This window comes from Filicampus tigris, chromosome 4 (assembly GCF_054856515.1).
Source record: "Filicampus tigris isolate MCC_2025a chromosome 4, RoL_Ftig_1.0, whole genome shotgun sequence".
In the NCBI taxonomy this organism is placed as follows: Eukaryota; Metazoa; Chordata; class Actinopteri; order Syngnathiformes; family Syngnathidae; genus Filicampus; species Filicampus tigris.
The window spans coordinates 6,887,501-6,902,500 of NC_141220.1; the positions used below are offsets into that span (position 1 = coordinate 6,887,501).

General features: G+C 40.1%; 2 protein-coding genes across 4 annotated transcripts in view; one reads left to right on the top strand and one right to left on the bottom strand.

The window, feature by feature from the left end:
* necab2 (N-terminal EF-hand calcium binding protein 2) overlaps positions 1 to 15,000 on the top strand; it is a 172,427-nt gene that overhangs the window by 137,105 nt on the left and 20,322 nt on the right. The window contains exon 13 of one of the 3 annotated variants that reach the window (XM_086027937.1): positions 1 to 4,216. This exon is cut by the window's left edge and continues 892 nt beyond it. The exons of the other annotated variants lie outside the window; for them this stretch is intronic. The gene's annotated coding sequence lies outside the window, so the exon portion shown is untranslated. Of the gene's footprint in view, positions 4,217 to 15,000 lie in introns of those variants that run through there. 3 annotated transcript variants of the gene reach the window in all.
* slc38a8a (solute carrier family 38 member 8a) overlaps positions 7,413 to 15,000 on the bottom strand; it is a 17,858-nt gene continuing 10,270 nt past the window's right edge. The window contains exons 6-10 of the mRNA XM_086028756.1: positions 13,303 to 13,417; positions 11,386 to 11,533; positions 11,009 to 11,211; positions 10,881 to 10,932; positions 7,413 to 8,169 (exon numbers count right to left, since the gene is read on the bottom strand). Coding sequence (XP_085884882.1) covers positions 8,067 to 8,169; positions 10,881 to 10,932; positions 11,009 to 11,211; positions 11,386 to 11,533; positions 13,303 to 13,417 — 621 coding nt within the window. The 3' untranslated portion in view covers positions 7,413 to 8,066. The remainder of the gene's footprint in view (positions 8,170 to 10,880; positions 10,933 to 11,008; positions 11,212 to 11,385; positions 11,534 to 13,302; positions 13,418 to 15,000) is intronic.

Below are 15,000 nucleotides of genomic sequence, written 5' to 3' on the forward strand. Positions count from 1 at the left end.
ATTGCATTTGATTTGATTGTGCACTAATGTAATACTAATCAAGATCTACAATTGGGTCTCAACCGACTGTTCTTGTTTTGTATTTTAAGTTCCCTATACACTACTGATGCTACTAAATGTGACAAATCTTCACTATTCACTTCCTACAACATTACAGTCACTTTCGGATTACCGAACCTGTGAAGGGATCTGCGTTCACCTCCCGCCGTGTGATGCACTGTGATGCAGCCTGATGGGTTTTTGTCAGTAACATACTTGGGTGAACGCCACTTTCTTATTGAAAAATGTCCAAGTGTGAGCACTAACACACTATTTAAATGATTGACAGTTCACATCCATCTAACAATAGGAGGATAATAGTCTTATAAATAATATAGGCTATCAGAGGACCATCGTTGCAATGTCTGCTGTGAAAGATAGCAGTGAAATGAAATATCTTATGAGAGCAACAGCTTTTTTTTCCCTAAGAAGGAAATAGTCTGTTTAGCCCACCGTCATGTTTTCACAACAACACGAGGCACGTCCACTGAAAATTATTCAACAGCCTTTGCAAAGTGGCTATCTATGTACAGTTTGTACATTTTGCAAATAAATTTAATTTACAGTGGAGGGTGAATAATTTAAATTGCAGGTGTAACATTGACTACAAACCAATAATGTCCTGTGCATGGTCAATGTTATGAAGTAGTCTTTGAAAGTTTTCTTAGAAGCTTCAGATTTTGCTTCACAGACCTTTTTCTTTTTTTTTCGAGCACATTGGCATTTACAATTGAATCGGTTAGCTTTAACATCAGGGTAAAAAAATAGTTAAAAAGTGATGTGTTGTAAATGTTGGATTAGGAGTCTGCTGCTACCTAAACAGAAGAGGCAAGAGAGATAGTCTATAAAACCTAGTTTGTTTTTGCACTGTTTGTGTCATACTTGTCTACAATGACGATCAGTAGCTCATTAGCTGTGTAAGTTGGGTAGAGCTTGTATATATGAGTAATGCTGTTTTAATATGAATCTATTTGTATTATTTCAATATTTTAGTGCTCTGGTGCAAATCTTTCTCAGTGAAACTGGCAGTGGCTTCTCACACACTTGTTTCATACCATCTGAAACTCCCTACATTGACTATAAAAGCCTTAATAATCACAACATGAAATGGAACGGTTTGATAGTTTTGAAAGTGTTGGGTTTTTTTCACTTATTTTACCTCTCACTAAGCAAGGTAATGCTACGTTCATACCAGCCAAATTTCATTCAAACAATGTAGTAATATTTGGCATACTGTATTTACCTGGCATGCAGATTGATTTCACAAATTGTAGCTGACTTAACAAGAAACACAATCATCTTTAAATAGTCAAAGTCACAGATATTGGTTATTAAAAAAATGAGTGTTGTATTCTTCAGATAAACCAAGATGTGAAAACTGAGTTGAAAATAAATCAATTGATTAAATAACACATACGACAAACGAAATAACCTTGAGAGTGTAGCAAGCGCAAACCTGAATAGAGATACTTTATGCCAGTAGAGTTGACGTCAAAAGGCCTAGAGAGACCAATCCGACGTTGGCCAACAGTCACAGACGCTTACCCCCTGTGGAGTCGGGCCGGCTGTCAGCACGTCGCGCTGGAAAAATACACCGCAACGGCAGACAGCAACGCGGACTATTGAAGTAGCGTCTGCGCATGCGTGAGAAGTAGTGTGGTTTGCTTACTGTACAGAAGCGCTAAATCTTCACAATTGTTTCTTATTATCGTAACTTTGCCCAAGCAGTCACTGTTTAAGTAGGTACATTTAAAAATAGGAAAATAAGTCGGAAAAATTACTTCCACCTCCAACTGCACTGCATTATTTAAAGGAACTAAGAAAAAGGACACGCCGACAGAAACTTTAGTCAGACATTTCATTCCTGTTATAAGAGGAAGTAACAAAGAAATAAATGCCTAGTACTTACTGCAGTTGAGTAATTCATATTGGATGAAATATGGTGTGTTGCGGTTTAAGTGGAAGAAAAAACTGAAAACCTTGCAGAAGTTGGCCCTCTAATGAACTTTGGTCCATTCTGGGTTAAGGTCAGACATGGGCAAAATGATACCTTACGATCTTTTGTGAGCCCCATCACATCAACACACAATGAGCACCAAACTAAAATCCGTATGCGGCCAAGTAGTAATTAAGAATCTCTCAAAAAGCAAAATTTAAAATGGATCAATATTGTGACTTGATAGTTACTTTTTGATGACTATTTATTATGTGCATTTGTTGCAGATTGTTCGGAAATGAACATTGTTTGTTAATTCACTGTTAAATCAACGTTCCCTCTGTGAATGATAGCCAGCATGCAAACTTATTTGTCACCAGTGGAGAATATGTTTTTACAACAATTTAATGAGGATAATATCACTATCGAGAACCCGCCCGTTTTACTGGTGTTATGACAGCCTTTTGACAACTTTGACAATGTAGCGATATCTAATACAAACCTATCAGATATTCTGCCTTACAAAGATAATTTCCACTGTCAGAGAGGTATTCATTGAACAATATCAATGCTTCTGTGCCAATAGAATCTGTGTCAAATCTGTGTGGACCAAGCTGCTGTAGGCCTATTTAGAGGAGAGGCATGTTGGACAGCTCAATGTTTGCACGTCATAAAACATGATGTACTGTTTGAAAACACAGAAATGTTCAAGTCAATGCAGCCCAACAATGTAATGGTTCTTGTACAACATGCCCACTCCAATTAAGTTGATCGTAAATGAACTGTCAGAATGCCAGTACTGTTCCCAGTTGATACGTTCCGGAAAGTCCTTCACTGTGCAACCTGTCTTGATTCTCTACTTTCGATATCCTGAGTATGACTTGTGCTTCGTCATGAAACGAAATAGTGATGCCTTTGAAATGTAATGAAACAGGCCTTGACTGAATGTTTCCTGACTTGAAGGACTGACCGTGACATGCAGTATTGGAAGTCCTCGAATTACGACGTACGCGACCTAGGACGTTTCCACTTTACGACGCCCGTTTCTCCTCCGCCATTTTGTCCCCAGCACCATAGTGACTACTTTTACATGTAGTCAAGATTCGGGTTAAAATTCCGATTTCTGAAACATTCTGAATAAACCGTTTACATGATTGAGCGGACAGAGTTGCTCCGGCATTTGGACAACCCACTGTGGATGGCGCCACACGACTGAAATGGACGTCATTTCCGCCAGTTACTTTCAGCTGTCAATAAAACACTTGATATTCATGTCACTCACCACAGGAATGAAGTAGCCGGTTTCCTCCTTGCTCCAAAAGTGTGCTTTTGTGCTGCGTCTTTGAGCTTGTTTATCTTGGCTTGTGTACCGGTATTTGCGGTGGGTTGCGTGCCAAACAACGCACTTCCGCATACAAGCACTTCCAAAGACCAGCATTTCTTGCGATTGAGCAATGAGCATGCGCAGAGTGTCTCGATCCTGTCTGTTTGCGCGCCGGCAATATCTTTGCCTTTTTTGCCCTCCTCTCAGCAGTAATGCTAAATACAGCATATTAAACCTGTTATTTTCATGTATTTGCTTTTTTTTTTTCAAACAAAGTATTTTGACGTAAATTTCGACTTGAGCGGTGAAATCCGACATACGCGGCGGAAATTCGTGGTACATCACCAGTGTAGGAACGTAACTCGTTTGTAAATTGAGGACTTCCTGTACAGGACATGGAGACTTGGCCTCCTGTAGGCAACACCACTTAATGCTGAGAGTTGATGTCCCTGGGTTTACCTCAACGAGTCTTAGTACATGATTCCAGGTTCCAAGTCAGGAATTTGCCAAATTTCTCATTATCAAGGTGACATTTATTTCCTTCTGTGATTGTGTTCTTTTCTATTCTTCAACTGAGTGCATGTCAACTGAATGTCTAGTAACTTATTTGCCGTAGTATTAGGCCATGCTACTCCTTTATGGGTTTGGTGCATTTCTTACGTTCTTTTCCTCCTTTTTCTAGTAGTCTTAAATTATTAAGGAGGCCGAGATTAAAATACATTATATACATATGTTTGACTAGAAAAGTGTCATACAAGGATGAATATTCAATTTTATGAGATTGTTTAACTATTAATTCTTCATGTATGTTTCTGTAAAACATATCTAGTAGATATTGAAGGGATGCAAGTATTATATTTGTGAAAATTCTCGAAAATGTAGTGATGCAAATTCAATAAAGATATAAAACTGAAAAAGCCTTGCTGCCTTGATAAGAAATGCATTTTCTGAGATCCCATCGTCATACATTGACTTGATATTAACCTTTGTATTGTGTTCGGGTCTGTGGGACCCGCGTTAGATTTTTATCAAAAGAAAAATGACCCAAGGCATTTCTGAAACCTTTTCCTCATGGTGATAAAAGTGATGAGATTTTCTTTTCGTTTATTTTTTATTATTACATTTTATTTTCAAAAAAGGAGTAGCACATTAACTTATGAATATGATCTAAAGGGCAAATATTAACAATGTTTGCTGTTCATATGACTTAATTGGGATGTAGTAAACATCTGTTGAGTATTTTAACAGAAAATCATTTGATTGTGCTGTAGTGGGTCCAACAGACCCATCATTACTACCCGAGTAACAAAAATACGAACACCATACAAGGGTTAAGCACATTACACAAAATATATACTGTATTTAAAGGGCTACACTTTAGTTTAGCGGTTAGCATGTCTGTTGCAAAGTCAGGTCTGGGTTTCTAATTCTGTTGGAATAACTCGGCAAAGCGCATGCATGTTCTCCCTATATTTGCTTGGGCTTCAGGTGTTTCTTAGGTCAAATGAAGACTCAAAATTGCTCATACAGTATTTTTAAATGTGTGTGTGAATGGTTGTTTGTCTATATGTGCCCTGCGATTTGACTAGCAACCAGTACGTGGTGTACCCACTTCTCATCAAACTCAACCGGGAAGGCATAGGCTCCAGCCACCAGCAACTCTGAAGACAAGCGGCATAGAAGATGTGTTGAAGGAAAAGATTTAAATTCAGATGAGGTCGACCGATTGCTTTTCAAATGTCTTTGTATACATAAACAGCAATAAGATGACAATAAGCTGACTTACAGTTACTGTAGTTTCTGCAAGTATTTTGACATTGGTAAAGTTTTCCTGATTTTGTCGTTCTACAGCACAATGCATTTGAAATATAACAATAAAAATGGTGTTAATGTCTAGATTTTCAGCGTTAATTTAAGAGGTTTCACAAAAATATACAGTATATGTAACATTGCAAGCTGAAAATCAACATCAAGGTTCCTACTATATGTACATGATTCATGTTGCTGATGCTGGGATGTATTCACAAGCATTCCAGTCACCCTGCTCAGCAGCTTCATCTCTCTACATTGAGAGGGTTGTAATGTACTCTTCTCAATAGCACTAATAGTGTATTGTTGTCCATTTGAACATCTATCCTTAAATGTACTGTCAATACCAGTATCAACTTCAGCATATATTGTACTGTATGTGAGTACCAACTTTGGAGGAAACTAGTAAAATGACTGCAACATGGTAATTACTACTGCATTTTAGGTAGTCAATGTCAAAAATATTCACAAAATGTAAATTGTTATATAAACACATGGTCTGGTTACTGTATAAAGAACGTACGTATGTTTGGCCATGTGTCATCTTCCAAACCGCTTATCCTGTACAGCAGGGGTGTCAAACTCATTTCACATTGTGGGCCACATACGGCCTCGGTAGATGTCAAGTGGGCCGGACCATTAAAATTATACCATACTCAGCTATAAATAGCCAAAATATCATGTATTTCCTCTGTTTTGGTGTAAAGAAGCACAAGAACATTAGGAAAATGTTTAAATTTAATGAACATTCCTTTTACAAAACATTTCATGAAACACCTTAGATTCCATCCATCCAACCATTATCGATACCGCTTCTCCTCACAAGGGTCGCGGGATGTGCTGGAGCCTATCCCCGCTGTCTTCGGGCAGTAGGCGGGGGACACCCTGAATTGGTTGCCAGCCAATCGCAGGGCACACAGAGACAAACATCCGCACTCACAATCACACCTAGCGGCAATTTAGAGTGTCCAGTCAACCTACCATGCATGTTTTTGGAATGTGGGAGGAAACCGGAGAACCCGGAGAAAACCCACGCAAGCACGGGGAGAACATGCAAAATCCACACAGGGATGCGGGATCGAACCCACGACCTCTGAACTGTGAGGCAGACGTGCTAACACCTTCGATTTCGTTAGACAAATGTAAAATGTACATATATGCATTGCAACTGATCCCACTCATTGTACAAAGGCACAAAACTTGAACAAGTAATTAGTATTGAACAATATAGTAATGCACTTTAAGATTAAACGAGATTTATAAAGAAAGACATTTTCAAACAATGTTGTCTTCTACTCTGATCAAAACAGTGTGCCCCCTAGTGGATAATTCATGAATTGCAAAGTATTAAAAATATTAATTCCGTGCCTTTATGCATTTTTTTCACGTTTAAATGATCCTTCGGGCCTGATCGAACCTCCTTGGGGGCCGTTTCCGGCCCGCGGGCCATATGTTTGACACCACTGCTGTACAGGGTCACGGGGGAGGTGCTGGAGCCTATCCCACCTGACAATGGGCAAAAGGCAGATTACACCCCGAACTGGTCACCAGCCAGTCGCAGGGCACACACGCAGACACCATCAGTGAACTCAGGTGTGTGTACCAGTACACCATCAGTGACACGATTGTTTGGCCAATATACGGTAGTATAAACATACTGTATGTTCTTGTGCTTGGGTTTGTATTGTGTTTTTTTTTTTTTTTTTCCCTTTGTGGTGCGTTGTCTACTGACATTTCTGGGTAGCGGATATGACTATTCTTTCCCTTTCTACCATTTTTTGGGGGTATACCGGTTTTACAGTTGGTGGCATTGCTTGGTTTTTCACATCACCATAGCAGGATTTGGACATCTCTATATTATTTTTGTATGACTGTTTGAGCAATATAGAGGCCTTAATTTGGAACTTGATCCTGCAACAAGTTCTCAAGAAGCTTGTTGGAACAATAGTGATGAGAGAGGAGGGTGTGATTCAATAAGATCTTCTTCTTCCCACTCCTTCTCAGGCACTATTCTTTGATTACGATATGGAATAATGACAATATGTGTGAATGTAATTGCTTATCTCTTTGTGTATCATCGTAAAATGCTATCGCCTCATATAAATTAATTAAAAGTATAAAAAAAAACAAGTAAATATTTTTGCTCGATTCCATTTACCAAACACTGAAACATTAACCCCCCCCCCCCCAAAAAAAAATCTGGACAATACCATAAAATAAGTGCGATCATTTTGACTTCGATAAACAAATCGACACAATTACAGTATATAAAATATTTCATGATTTATTCACCACTTACAATGCTGTTTTTTTAACATATTGTTACCAACAAAAAAAACTAGTGCGACAGTATTTACACACACGAGAAAATGTTTTTTTGCCCCTTTTTTCACAGAATGGAAAACACTGAACGCATGGTATTAGGTGTCCACCAATTTCAACTATTGGATGGTTGTATGCAGACTGAAATTCCACACTCGAAAAATACCCATACTGACAGCATTAAGTGCCCAAATTTTTAGTATAAATTAATGCGCATTTCAAATCGGGACCATATTGACTTACATTAGAATTACAGTGAAATACAGTTACAGAACCTTAATTTGGAAAGGTGGACATAATGTATTTCACCCTGGTCCCAATCTCTTTGTCTTGGCCACACTAATGACTGCAACATATTTTTGCTGTACAAGAATGATTGTGCAGCAGAAGAGTGTAATTAAATTGCAGTGACAACATTATATCCTCTCATCACAATTGGAAGTAAGTCAGAGTTTGATCGTTAGGGTGTAATTGTGAAAAATGAACCTGGGTCAAAGTAACAGTGGAGGGCTTCGGAACCGTACAGAGTGTACGTTTGTTGTCATCAAGGCTGATTTAGCAACTAGCTGACTGCAATTGGCAAGAGTGAAGAACTTGAATGGCGTGGGATGGCAAGATGAAATCGAATCTGAAGTGTCAGATCTTCCCAAGGAGTTGCAAGACAGCGATGGTGGTACTTTGGCCAAAGATGAATGCACCACACAGCAGTGTGACCACTCCCCAAAGTGTGAGGACAATTCTGAAAAGGAGAAGGATACAGAAATCAAAATGGATGTAAAAATGTCATGTTTACAACACTTTAGTCGAAAACATTTTTGAACATGGTACCAAATTCACGCAGTTTGGCAGGTCTGATTCACATACTGTACATATAGAATCTTATGTCTATTGAAGGTCTCTATTTTTGTGCAGTGCATCTGCGAAAACGCCAAATTTTCATATCAGTGCAAGGCTTGCTGCTAATGTGTGCCAATTTGGCTGACCGGTCTCCGCAAAGCTGGGCAGGCTGGCCCAGCAGGACAGTCTAAAACGCTTAATATAAAAAAGCTTACCATGGCTCGTTAGAAAACTAAAAACACAATTCATGTACACAGTTCTACCTAAGCCCACACCAGTGTCTGCAAATATGAAAACGATTACACCAATAGTTGAGATTTGATGGGCATTACCGTCGTTACCTCTCCATAGGTGTGCGTGCTTAATTTCACGTAATGAGGAAAACACTAAATGCCCATAAAATCTAAAATATTGTGGCTATTGCTTTGATATTTCCAGAGGTTGAAGTGGGCATAAATGGAGATGTGCATGAATTTTGGTGGCAAGTCGTCATTGATTTCTACCATAAAGCTACGTTAAGCCTTTATATACACACACACACACACGCGCGCACCCCCACACACATACACACACACACACACATCAAATGTTTTAGACTTTCCAGGCCCAGCAGAAGGAGTGTCTTGAAGATGCGCCGGGCCAAGCGACAATTTGATGGCAGAAACTCAGTAGAAAGCTTACGCGCGGTCAGACCATGTCTGAGTGCAGGCACAGGATAGATGGTTCCAACTCAACATATTTAATTCATAAGTACAGTATGTGAACAGAGGGCATCAGCCTCTCTGAATCATTGTATTGTATTTTTGGAATCATCCCACTGGGCGTCACATTTATGGGGTTGGAGGAACATAAAAGATCAGGGTTGAGGGGTGGTTTCAAGTGCACACTTCAAAGCGCGGATGTGTTTCAACCACATCGAGACTCTAGTGCTTGCATTTAACTCTTTCAGTGTCAGCCATTCTCAAAAAAGACAACCTTTCGAGTGCCAGCCAATTATGGACATTCTGACGGATCTTTGAAGCCTCACAGAATATTGTGTTTTATGACTATGCAAACACAGCAACTACTAAATGAAAAATTAGACCCTCCTCTTCCCTCACCTAAAAAGTTTGGTTCTACCTTATTCCATTTTTTAGTAATCAGCAGTACAATATCTGTTTGTTTCACCCAAATCACCTATTATTGGACCCAAAAAAATGCAGAAAACAAGATTTTTGTGAAAAGATATTTCATGGCAACAGTGACTTTTAAGACAATAATTTTTGCTTTTGTGACACTTAAAACCCTTTTATTCTGTAAAATACCAACAACAACAATGAAAATGTACTTTTGATGGCAAAATAATGTCTTTACAAATATTCACCAGTGTAAGAATTTTGCAATGGACAAACGTTACAAACTATTGCACAGTATTTAGTAGTATTTAGCAGGGACGTAACGGACGAACACCCATTTTGTGGATGGTTGGACGGAGGACGGGAACTGTTTTAAAAAGGACGGACTAAGCAAGGACGGAGGTAGGTTTTCATTCGTCGTTTGTGGTACTCTTTGTAGTGGATTTATCGTGAGAAACACTTTGGTCAATCACAAAGTGTTTCTAACATCTTAATGACCAGAGCTGGGCATCGGACCTCCATCCCCGGGGTTCCGCCCTGCATATTCAATCGATCGACGTGGTCCCAGTCGGTCAGAGTCAGTAACCGGCGTCGAGAACGGACGTTACCGATATTGCGTCACATGCAGGTGCCGCATTCCTGACACGCAGTCGAGTAAGGAAACAATAAAAAATAAAATGGTGCGGTGTACCTTGCGGTCCCACAAACGCAATGACGTGTCCCATATTCTTTTTATTTCACCGATGACAACGCTGTGTGTGTGTGTGTGTGTGTCAGTTGTTTTTGTTTGATATTTTTTCTTTGTTTGGCGGCATGTCTGCTCGTGCGGCACCTGCGTGTGACGTGAAGCTTACTTAATCGACGCCGATTGGCTGTCGCCGGCGAAGGACGGGCCGGGACCATGTGGGTCGATTGAATATGCAGAACGGAAACCGGGAACGGAGGGCCGATTCCCAGCTCTGGTATTTTCAAAGATCGGCCATTTTCATACGCGTCTGCATTGCATTGATACACCGTCAGCTCATCCAAAAGAGATACAATGTTGCCATCTGCTGGCAATAGTTAGAAGGGTTTTTTTTGCCCATTTTCCCAACCTAATGATCAAACCAGAGCTACCCAAGCCTTTTTTCCGCCCATTCCTTCACCCCAAAAATGACGTCAACGCCGCTCCTAGTTATGGTTCCCGTTGACCTCATTTCACGTCAACAGCGCTCAAAGAGTTCAAGGGAATTGACAGCCACTTTGATTGGCCCTGATTGACGTCGGCTGTGACCACTGCGACAGCGGCGATCCCATCCCTACCGCAGATCTGCTGGCCTGTGACTGGCTGAAAAGTTACCAACATCGGATCTAACCCGCCTCAGCAAAGTTAGAGGATTTATGGCGGTCATCAAAAATTAGGCCTAATTGTTAGATAGCTAGATCAAGACAATTGCAGTCCAGATGTGACATGATACTGACATGATACCGCCCAAACATAAACAAATACAATTCTCACCTGGTTCTCCAAGACACTGGCTCAGACTGCATGGCAAACATCAAACAAAGTCCTAGTCAAACACACAGATGATTTAGGTGGGTATGGTTTAACATGTAAGAAAATGTGGACTCAAAACAAGACATTACCTGGGAAGATAAAAATGAAAAACGCACTGATCCCACCAATGACACTGATGACTTTACTGATGTCTGGTACAAACACAGCGATGAGAAGTGTTGCAGTAATCCACAGGAACGTCACCGTGTACCGACTGCGACTTTCAAACGAAACCGTCACCACGCCGCCACGCCTCCGCCACCAACTCAGTAGAGGGTCCTGGATCACTGATCTTACAGTATGTGCAAAAAAATTACAAAAGAAACATGGATGTTGAAGAATGAAGACAAAACTTGACAATGGAGAAGAGGAGATATAATATTGCATTTGTAGATTTTTGAATAGGGATAAATACACAACATAAATCAAGCAAATAAAGACGAGATTAATGAGAAACGCCTCCAACCTGCCCAACAACAGGATGATGGGGTAGATGGTGATAATAGAGACTCCAAAGAGGAGTCTGGCGATGAGCATCAGAATGTCATTGCCCATGTATGACATCAAAATGTCGGCCTTCACATCCTTCCCAAATGTCAGGTACCCATAAACCCCTGCAACAGACAAAGACAGCATTTCTACACCCAAGCTTACAAACACAATGCATCTGAAACCACATACTGTAACCTCGTGTGAATGTGTGGAGCTATATTTAGAGACCGTTATGTGTTTTGCAGACTATTTTTACTGCAGTTGCATCTTAACGTGTGGAGTGACACTTGAAGCTGCTCCAGTCAGAAATGATGTGATCAGTGTGCTGAGAAGGTAATGAAAATAAAATATTATAGTTTTATGTAGAGACCCTGTTGTTTACACTGAACATAAATGATACAAATTAGATAACCTGCAGAAAATACATTACCACTTTGAAAATATAATGGTCCAAATCAGATTTCAGTTTGGCCAATTGTGTTGTTAAGAAATGACGATGAAAACATTGTACTTTGAATATTTGAACTGGTCACCTCAAAAACATGTTCCTTCCTCACCCTGATGGAACTCAGGAGGGAATGTGATGATACTTGGGCAATATACCAATTTTTTGATGTAACCACTCAATAATAGTTGCAATAGTCATGCTGTTTTTTTAGTCTTTTTCAATACAGCATGATGTTCCAAGTTGCACAAGAGGTCGTGTCAGGAAATGGAGCTACATGGTGGTGAATGAAGTACTGACTTTTAAGAGAAAAAATTACTAATAGCCGTGTCCTTTTATTTATTTTTTTCACATTACATTATGATTAATATCCCTAATCTTTATTTGAACATAGTTGTGAGAGCCAATGCTTTGAAGTAGTATCTCAATTCTGATTAAAGATTTACTGCGCATGCACAACTGAACTGACGTTGTGCAGCCTGTGAGAGTGTGTGCTGGAAGTCATGGAAGCAAACAGTATCCCGATACCACATTAAAACACTGGTATCGGTATCTGCGAGTACTTACAAATAACGTGCCGATGCCATTTCCCGAAGCTGTACTAGTAAAGAACGTTGAATGTAGCGCTTTGTATCTTGCTCCCTGCTGCTTTTTCATGTGTGTGTGTGTGTGGGGGGACAGTGGGGTACAGGAGATATAATGTCGGCGATATGTAACTACTTCATCATAGAAACTCCAGCTAGAGCGTATGTTGCAAGAGGCGGAACCAAAGTGGCTAGGTTCAAAACGTAAACCTGATGCAACATTTGAGAACGAAACATGTGAACGAGCACCAAGAGTTTGCGGCGGAAGCGAGCATTAACAAGGGGAATTGACCGCAACAACAAACCCCGCTCGATTTTGGATTTTGGAGTTGAACTTGTTGGATTTTTCTACTACTTGTTTTTTTGGTTTTGAAAGTAGATTTGGGAGCGGAAGTTGTTGCGATGGATCACTAATACTCAAAACAAACTTTTATAATAATGTCGTATAGCTTTTGTAATTAATCAGACACAATCACTCTCAAAGATACCTCGTGTATATTATTTCTTATTGCCTTATTGCCATATATATATATATATATATATATATATATATATATATATATGCCATATATATATATGGCAAATTCTTTTTTTTCAAAAGTCTGGTATTGGTACAGTATCGGCATCGGCCGATACCGCACAGCTGGGTATCAGAATCGGTATCGGGGCCAAAAAATGGCATCGGAACAACACTACTATTAATGTAACTACAGTAGTATTTGGCATCTGAAGTCACTACACAGTACATTGAGTTCTGACAGCCCAGGAAAGGCTAAAAACTGGTTTAGGTTTTTAATACATTGTACAGCGCCGTGATGTGTGGTGTTGCTGGGCATACTGGGCATGCAGACCGTTACCTGACCTGTGAGAGAATAAATGATGAGGCAGATGATCATAGTAACCACAGAGATGAAGGCCCAGTGAGAGAGACGCTGATTCTCCATGCTGCTGTAAATGGCGATGGATGCCTCGTGACACTGTAACACCGGGGGGAAAAAAACATGCATTATTTCAGTTCATTACCATTCAAATTCAAGCCAGTGTTGCCAACAAAGTAACTTTCCCAATTAGTGATAAATCCGAGCAACTCATTGTACAGTATTTGACTTATTGATTAACCCAACCGGCTTGCTGACCTGTGTGTTAAGTATCGATGCTGGATTGGGGGACAGGGGTTGCCAGTTTACAATGTGGTGTCAGAATGCACAACAGAGGTGGAAGCCCACTAGTGTATCAGGAGTGTGTCCAGAGTGTGAAGTTGAAGACTCACTGAGCCTTTGAATTTGAAAGCATCTTTAGCAGTGCCAGAGGCTGGTGCTGACATTACCACACACCGATTACGTGAATGCACCAAGGTACAACAGCCATGTGACACGGCAATGTCCTACTTGGGCGAGTTGTCTGAAAGGGTCAACCAAATAAATGCTGTCTCGACCGTTATTCTTCTCTGATGATGTGATAATTTGCTGAGGGGGCTGTTGACTTCCTTATGTAGTCTACAAAGTAAAGGTGCAACTAACCCATTGGTTAAGCCATTACAGTAAAGGAATGAATGTAATGGTAATAGTTTTTCCACATCAATTGTATGTATACCATGAAGGTAATCTCTCTGTTTGCGATTCACTCACTCGCTACTATTTTGACTTTTTAACATGATCTGATGTCCATAGTCTCCTCTTTATAGTGTGAGTATTGCTTCGATAAACGAATTTTAGCTCGGAATTGACACCTGTTAGTTGATTCTTTGGTATTTTCCGCTTTATGAAATTGAAATCAATCAATCAATTTGTTGCAGGCAACTTAGAAAAATAACTTTTAAGTGATTCATTGATCATTTATCTGGTGATCAATTAAAATGCAGTCAAATCACCACCAAATGACCAATAAAAACAGTAATCGTGTTTAACTGTAGGGCAAATTGAGCAGCAAAGTGTGGATCAAACACATTTTATGCCGCAAATGCAGAGTGCATTGCCAAGTCACAACATAGTTACATGATGAGGACTGGGAAAACATAGCTTCTGGAAAATCTATCCAGTAATATAGCTTTTGGTGTATTTTTATGAAAAAATTATTCTTATGATATACTTAATTCTGATTTCCAGAGCTGGGCAGCGACCCTCCATCCCCGGTTTCCGTTCTGCATATTCAATCGACCCACGTGGTCCCAGTTGGTCGGAGTCAGTCAACCGGCGTCGAGAACGGACTTTACCGATACGGCGTCACATGCAGGTGCCGCACTCCTGACACGCGGTCGAGTAAGGAAAGAATAAAAAATAAAAGGGTGTGGCTTGCAGTCCCACAGACACAATGACATGTGTCCCATATTCTTTTTATTTCGCCGGAGACAACGCTGTGCGTGTGTGTGAGTCAGTTGTTTTTGTTTGATATTTTTTCTTTGTTTGGGGGCGTGTCGGCTCGTGCAGCACCTGCGTGTGACGTAAAGACTACAGAATTGCCGACTAAGGACGGGCCGGGACCACGTGGGTCGATTGAATATGCAGGATTGAAACCCCTCTGCTGATTTCTGTTTTTAATCCACAGAAAATATCTTGGGTGG